Genomic DNA, 8,345 nt, shown 5'->3' on the forward strand with positions numbered 1-8,345 from the left:
GTATGACGTCAATTTCGTGAGCTCTGAGTTGTGCAGGAGCTCCAGTCGTTTCAGTGTATGTGTTTTAGTCATAACCAAGCAGGCTTATTTGCATTTAGCCCTGTCTACACCGAGCTGGGCTGTCTGGACTAATCTTTGTTACTATTTGTCCTTGGAGAGCTGCTGTAAGAAGCGGTTTGCTGCTCAGTAATGGCTAATGAGCGGCTCAGAGCTCTGGAGGAGGTCGAAAAAGAGATAGCGATGATCCTGCAGTGTGCCGGTAAAGTATACAAGACACCGCCATGTTTGATAAATCTTTAGATCTTGGTTTTGTATATTGTTGTGGACCACTGTCTCTATTTGAGATATTAACTAGAAAAATTTCGTCCGAAAAATGTTGTGTGTCCCTATCTGATGCTTCGTGCTTGTCGTCGATTCTCATGTTGCCAGTAGTTAGGAATAAATCAGTGGCGGTCTAAATTACAGTTTTCATTCTTGGTGGGAATTTTTATTTTTGTGTCATGCATTTAGTATGCCTATCCCACACAGGCGTATATGACCCTACCATGGAGTTTGCTTTAGGCTAATAGATACTCTACCATTACTGACACTAATCCATCAATTAATTTACCTTCCATTATGCTACGAACTGTTTATTCTAATCAATGCTGCAAATACCCTTATCTTTCTGATGTTCTCCATTACACATGGCATCTATTGCACTTTTGTCCGTCCTGGGAGAGGTATCGTGAAGTGCAAACCTGAGGCGGTGAACTGAAGACAGATTATTGATCCACTTTATCATTGACATTAAAACCAACAGCTTTGGTTGTGCTCGTGCTACATATCTGTTCCACACAAACCTTTTCATTGCAAAATATATAAAACAACTTCCAGCAAATTATGTTCAAATTCCATTAAACAGCGGAGCTACAGAGCCGAGTACAACACTATGTACAGTGTATCAACAAATTGCTGCAGTTAACGTGACTGTGCCATCAGGCGCACAGAGCGCACTGGAGATCACTCACTAAAAGAGTAGAAAAAATATTCACTTTCCAAATAATATCCCAGAGTGAAGGTTAGGATCCACTGATGTGAGGTAATCGGTCCGATTGCTCTAAATATATAAATACTGCGGTGACACTCGTGAGTAATGCTTTGTGATGGATGCACGCGAATGGAAGAATGGGGAGGAAACAAGGGTTCAGTTATCACATAGAGTTTTTGTCCCATGACGATGAATGATCAGCTGAAAAAGATTCTATAGATCTATGATCTGTGATCTTTGTATTGAACTTAGTCCAGTATCCAGGTCTCCTGGACATAACTTGGGCAGAGGATTTCACCAGCTGCACACTTTACTGGATGACTTCATAACTTGACGTGCTGTGGTTGGAGATAAAAGAGATACCACGACATAGGGTGCAAAACAGCTTTGACCCAGAGGAGGTACAGGTGGCGCCACTCCCCACTACAGAAACGCTGCTGAGCACCATCAATTTTGTGAAAGACGGTCAGAAGCCCACGATCCCAGGAGGAGCAAAACAAAACCTTCTGCAGTCCACCTAGAGATGGGAAATGAAGTCAGACCTTGGGAGAAAAGTCCACAACCCAAAGTAGATTATATCTACAAGAGACCAGATATCGTCATGTGGTCTCAGGAGAGAAGGAAAGTCAACTTGATGGAATTAACAATCCTGTGAGCTGTGGGCTGTGAGGACGCAGCAGAGACAGAAAAAAAAGCCAAGTACCAGTAGCTGGTCCAGGATTATCAGGACAACGGAGGACATCATGGCTGTTTACAGCAGAGGTGGGGTGTTGATGATTCCCAGCTCAATCAGTGTGGAATGCGATGACCAAAGTTGGAGTAAGAGGGCAGACGAGGAAAACATACCGTTCGAAGGTTGGAATAAGTGACGATAAGAGAGAGGGACTCCTGGTTGCTCTGGCATAAGAGGAAGCATACTAGCTGGAAGCCTGGAGTAGGAGGCAGTTATTTGGTCATTACTTCTGACCCATCAACTAGAGATTGGTGTGGTTAAGGATCGAAATGTTTATTGAAGGTTGGGTACCACCTGAAGACCACTCCAGGGCAAGGTTAGGGCATCTCTGATGTAATGTATGACCTAGCTCTTAAAATTGTGCAGAACCACAACTGCTTCAGCTGGAAAAACATCTGTGCATCAGTGCTCGTCCCACAACATGTTGTAATGACCACACATAAGTGATTAGTGATTGCTGTGCTGACTAATTTGGATTGGTAGGTGTCAGCATGTATGCAAGATTAGACAGTATAAATATGAAATATTGTGTCATGCCCTCTGCTCTCTCTCTCATTCTGTCTCTGTCTGTCTGAGCGCTCTTGATTGCATAGATGCTACATCATGTGGTTAAAGGTCTAGTGTGTCAAATCTAGGGGTGTTTTCAGTAATGTGTGATCATCTAAATTGTACAAATGGTTGGTTTCTTTACCCAAGAATGGGCCCTTATATTTTAAAATATATTTTGTTACGGTTTGGTGGAGGAGATGGACCCAGGATGCAGAGGTTACAAACAAAAAGGTATTTAATATAAGGAAGGGCTTTAAACAAGACAAAAACAAAACACTAACAGGTAAGTTCTGGCGACAAGGCGCACAGAGAACAAGGAAGCAGGAGAAGCTGGTCGAGACAGCAGAAACAGACAAACCATATCTAACACGTGTGGAAACGAGTACACAACGAGTACAAACCGACAAAGGGCTTGGGGAACACAGAGGCTTAAATAGAGACACAGAGGGAAGGCAGGAACAATTAACCACAGGTGAAACACATGAGGACTGGGAAGACAATCACCGAAAGGAAGTGAAGATTGAAACCACACACAAGGGACAGATACTACAAAATAAAACAGTAAACAGAAAATACAAAGACACTGAAATTAACAAACTAAAATGACAGGACGTCACAGTACCCCCACCCTCAAGGACCGGATTCCAGACGGTCCATAACCGAGACGGGTGGGAGGAGGGAACCGGTGGAGAGAATCCGGGAGGTGCCCAGGGTCTCAGGCCGACGGCACCGCGGCCGCTCAGGAACCTGGCACAATGTCTCAGGTGGACGGCCCAGAGGCCGGACAGGGACGAAGCACGGGAGCTCCTCAGGAGGGCGGCCCGGAGGCCGGTCAGGGACAGAGTTCTGAGGCTCGTGGGGGCGGTGCCTTGGCCGCTCTGGGACAGATTTCTGAGGCTTGGGAGGGCGGCGCCGTGGCCGCTCGGGGACAGAGTTCTGAGGCTCGGGAGGGCGGCGCCGTGGCCGCTCAAAGTCAGAGTTCTGAGGCTCGGAAGGGGGGTCAGGAGCCCAACACAGGAGCTCCTCGAGCAAGTGGCCCGTAGACCAGTCAGGGGCAGAGGGCAAGCGCTCCGACCTCAACCCCGGACGTGGGGCAAGAACTGGAGCTGGCACCGCAAGGAGGTCCGACGCCGAAACACAGGGGACGTCAGCCGAGAGCCTCCGGCGCGGAGCAGACACTGGAGCAGGGACTGGAGCAGGTGCTGGAGCAGACGCCGCTGTGAGGACCACTGACGTCCAAGAACGAGTGAAATCAGCTGAGGGCCTCCGGCACGGAGCAGTGACTGGAGCGGGTGCTTGAGCAGGCGCCGCTGTGAGGACCACTGACGTCGGAGAAAGAGAGACATCAGACGGGAACCTTCGCCGCGGAGCAGGGACTGGAGCTGGATGCGGAGCTGGCACCGCGAGGATCTCCGACGCCGAAACACAGGGGAAGTCAGATGAGAGCCTCCGGCGCGGAGCAGGCACTGGAGCAGGGACTGGAGCTGGGTGCGGAGCTGGCACCGCGAGGATCTCCGACGCCGAAACACAGGGGACGTCAGCCGAGAGCCTCCGGCGCGGAGCAGGCACTGGAGCAGGGACTGGAGCTTGGTGCGGAGCTGGCACCGCGAGGATCTCCGACGCCGAAACACAGGGGACGTCAGCCGAGAGCCTCCGGCACTGGAGCAGGCACTGGAGCAGGGACTGGAGCTGGGTGCGGAGCTGGCACCGCGAGGATCTCCGACGCCGAAACACAGGGTACGTCAGCCGAGAACCTCCGGCGCGGAGCAGGGACGGGAGCTGGGTGCGGAGCTGGCACCGCGAGGATCTCCGACGCCGAAACACAGGGGACGTCAGCCGAGAGCCTCCGGCGCGGAGCAGGGACTGGAGCTGGGTGCGGAGCTGGCACCGCGAGGATCTCCGACGCCGAAACACAGGGGACGTCAGCCGAGAGCCTCCGGCGCGGAGCAGGCACTGGAGCAGGGACGGGAGCTGGGTGCGGAGCTGACACCGCGAGGATCTCCGACGCCGAAACACAGGGGATGTCAGCCGAGAGCCTCCGGCGCGGAACAGGCACTGGAGCAGGTGCTGGAGCAGACGCCGTTGTGAGGACCACTGACGTCAGCTGGGAGCCTCTGGCGCGGAGCAGGGGACTGCGACCCAGTCGGGACTGGAGGTGGCTGGTGCCTGGGAGCATGCTGCTGGAGGGATGGCTTCTGCTGTGGATCCCCCCTCTCCAACGTCAGCAACCCGCCAGAGGAAACCCCTTGAGGTTGCGAGGTCCCCAAAAGGCCCCGCCGCTTCCAGCGTACAGGACTACGGCTGGGGCTGGAGGGTGGTACCTGCGAGCTGGCCTTAGAGATGCGGGGTTACTGCTCCGACCTCTGCCATCAACCGCAGACCTCCGCTGCAGGCTGCGGGGTCCACCAAAAGCCAGGCGGGTTCCCACAAACGGGTTAGCGGATGGGACAGCATGGCTGCGCAGCTTCCTCAATCTCTCCTGCACCTCCGGGAGGTATGGCACAGTGTGGCTCACCCAAGGTCGATCCTTCAGCCAGGCCTCCACTACCAAGATCTCCCTCAGGGTCTCCGCAGGGTCTGGGGCTCCCTCCTCCAGCTCATACACCAGAAACTTTTTCAAAAAATAAATTAACCTCTGCTGGGTCCATAGTTTGGTCGGTTTGTTCTGTTACGGTTATGTGGAGGAGATGGTCCCAGGATGCAGAGGTTACAAACAAAAAGGTATTTAATATAAGAAAGGGCTTTAAACAAGACAAAAACAAAACACTAACACTAACAGGTAAGTTCTGGCGACAAGGCGCACAGAGAACAAGGAAGCAGGAGAAGCTGGTCGAGACAGCAGAAACAGACAAACCATATCTAACACGTGTGGAAACGAGTAGACAACGAGTACAAACCGACAAAGGGCTTGGGGAACACAGAGGCTTAAATAGAGACACAGAGGGAAGGCAGGAACAATTAACCACAGGTGAAACACATGAGGACTGGGAAGACAATCACCGAAAGGAAGTGAAGATTGAAACCACACACAAGGGACAGATACTACAAAATAAAACAGGAAACAGAAAATACAAAGACACTGAAATTAACAAACTAAAATGACAGGACGTCACATATTTATTTACAATATATTTACAGTGGGAGTGGATCCTCGCTATGGAGAGCTACTGTTTTTAGAGTAGCCCAGACAGGACAAACTAAACACCTTTTTGAGTTTTTGTTATATCAACTGAAGGCTACCACAGGTTTGCTTACATGCTTTTAAAGGGTGTGTGAGGTGAGCGGTATTCATCTGCAACATGCAACTTCACCACTAGATATCACTAAATTCTACACAGTGTACCTTCAAAAGCTGTCAAGCTGTTTAATTTAAATCTGCGTGATACACAATAAGTGCAGGGTTGCTTAAAACCAAGGTTTGTAGGAATACTAAAGATATACACCCATGTATTTAAGTGTTAGTAAACCACAAAACACAAGTGAGCTAAGTTGTAGAGGAGATAAAGTCTATATAAACATAAACGTACATGCTTGACAGGGGAAATTAAGGGATATTCCGTTGGTTACAATCAAGAAACCACTGTGAACTGATTACAGTTTATTGTTGGTCAGAAACATTTATGGAAATTAGTCCAGGATTGTTATACCAACATACATCATCACATTTATTTGCCTCTAAATTCTACACAATGAATCTTGAACTAATAGTCATGTTTCACATCTATTGTCTTAAAAGAGTATATGTTTAATATTAGCTGTTCAGTTCCTTGTTGACTTCATTGTCTCTAAAAGAGCCACCTTTGCATTGCAAAGTAGCTTAGTCTGGTTCATGCATTAGATTATCCCCAATTCGACTGACAATATGAATGGGGGGGAAAAGTCTTGTCACAGAGCTTTTCAGCCTCTCTGAGCAGATTATTTTGACATCCTGGCTGATAAACTCAACTCTCATCAATCTCCTTTCGAGTAGCTTTAGGCATGAGATGCTTTTATCATGGTCACAGTGTCAGGTCCTAAATTGATACTGTATATTTTTGTTTCCTTACCCTTGCAGGTAATATAGTTCTGGAACTCTCCAAAGACAAACATAATGCCAGCCTCCTGGACAGACAGCTTGTCCAATTCCAAAGCTCTGTCACCCGAGTGGAGAGTGAACTGAGCACCCAGATCCGCTACCTCACACAGGTCAAACACATTCTAATAGTAGTTATATTTCTTCATTTGTCCAACATAACTTAAGTGCCTCATTTTACAAGTGTTGTTTGAGAGGCTGTTTCACCTTAACCAAAACTGTTGTTATATGTAGAGCTTGGAATATTCTGCTCAATATATCCCTATCAATATTATCATATAAGATATCAGTTGGAAGGCTTATATCATATCAGTTCAGGTTTTTCTCTGTCACTTTACTTGGCAATTAAGATGTATTGCTAATTATATTAAAAGAAAATTGTCCCATAGATGGGCTTCAGAAACAATCAATAACATTTTTATGAAAAGCATCAGAGGGGTGATGTATACTCCCACGCTGTCTAAACCCCATCAGATAATGCAACCTTTATTATGTTGTAATAACATTCGTCATGATATAATTTACACCATATTATGACAAATGATTGGTTGAACTAAATAAGCTGTAGATCGTGTCTCTAGTCTTATAGGGTTAGGGTTAGAAAGTTACTTTATATGATCACCACTCTAATGTGAGCATACATTTGTTTCAGTCTATAAGCTTCAGATTTAGGTCTATATTGTAGAGATACCTGGAAAAATCCATTATTTGCAGAGATATCTTTTGCATCATACATCAAAGTTCTTCATAAAGGTAACTCTCCTGTTTATTTCCATAGGTAGCTACTGGTCAACCTCATGAGGGCTCCACGTACTCTGCAAGGAAGGACTGTCAGATGGCACTGAACCGAGCAGAGTACGCTAAGGTCAAACTGGGAGAACTGGGACGGACCTGTGAAGTCATGCTGGAGCAGCAGCAGCAGCAGCAGCAGATGCAGCAGCAGCAGATGCAGCAGCAGCAGCTGCAGCAGCAGCAGCAGCAGACATGAGAGCAAAGATGGCTGAAGAGAAGCTGGCTGAGTTGGAACATTTCACTGAGATACCCAATGTATCCCGTACCTCATTACATATTGAAATCTTTAATAATAATTTTTCATTGTAATTACAATACTTGACTTTCACAAAACGGCAAAGAAAAAGTAGTATATGCTGTATTGGCCCTTTTTAAGATGCTTCTTATACAACTGCCAAGAACTTTTTTCTTCTTTATGTTTTGAGCTCTTGAGAATGCAAAAAGTTACTTGCTAACAGTATTTAGTTAAACATGTCTGACATTATATATTTCATAGCATTTTTTACACAAGTTCAAGGTTACACCTTCCATTTGACAGGTGGAAAACTTTTTCACAAAACGTAAAAAAGTAGTGTGACAACCTATCTTATGTTTGAAATAAAATAAAGACCCTTTTTTTACATTCTGTTGAAGACAATGCAGATGTAGTAGTTTGGAATATATGTTCTTGTTTAATATGAATTGTTAAGTATTCTGTATATCTCAGGTTTGATAATACAGTAGATATAATGCATTCACATAGCTCATATTTTTCATGGCTCACAGTAATGCAAGGGTCCTGTCACTGTGAATGTGAGCAAGAATGTGACCCTGTAATAGACTGACCACATGTCCAAGGTGTACCCGACCTTCTGTCCAATGTCAGCTGGGATTGGCACCAGCAACCACTCTTATGTAATGAAGAGAAGGTGATGTCAAACTTAGAGGCCGAAGCAAGATTCAAACAACAGCTGTCACGGTGAACAAACGTATTGAAGAATGTTTGGTCCATCTATCCTGTCTTTTTCTTCTTAGCCTGTGGAGTTGATGTGTCCTATTATCTCCGCCAAACTTGTCAAAAAGATCCGCAATACCAGGCAGGCAAAGTCTTTCAAACACTAGACCATCAACCCGAGAGGAAAAATGTCAAAATTCGATCGAATCTTTTATATTGATAAGAGAGAGTTTTA

The 8,345-nt window shown here is 46.6% G+C and overlaps 1 protein-coding gene across 1 annotated transcript; it reads left to right on the top strand.

Moving 5' to 3' along the window:
* Positions 1–3: 3 nt before the first annotated feature.
* Positions 4–7,798, top strand: med11 (mediator complex subunit 11). The gene is made up of 3 exons (XM_053416385.1): positions 4–259; positions 6,367–6,497; positions 7,163–7,798. The coding sequence occupies exons 1-3, from the start codon at positions 190–192 to the stop codon at positions 7,370–7,372; spliced, it is 411 nt and encodes a 136-aa protein (XP_053272360.1). The 5' UTR covers positions 4–189; the 3' UTR covers positions 7,373–7,798.
* Positions 7,799–8,345: the final 547 nt, after the last annotated feature.

This window comes from Pleuronectes platessa, chromosome 23, assembly GCF_947347685.1.
Source record: "Pleuronectes platessa chromosome 23, fPlePla1.1, whole genome shotgun sequence".
NCBI lineage: Eukaryota > Metazoa > Chordata > Actinopteri > Pleuronectiformes > Pleuronectidae > Pleuronectes > Pleuronectes platessa.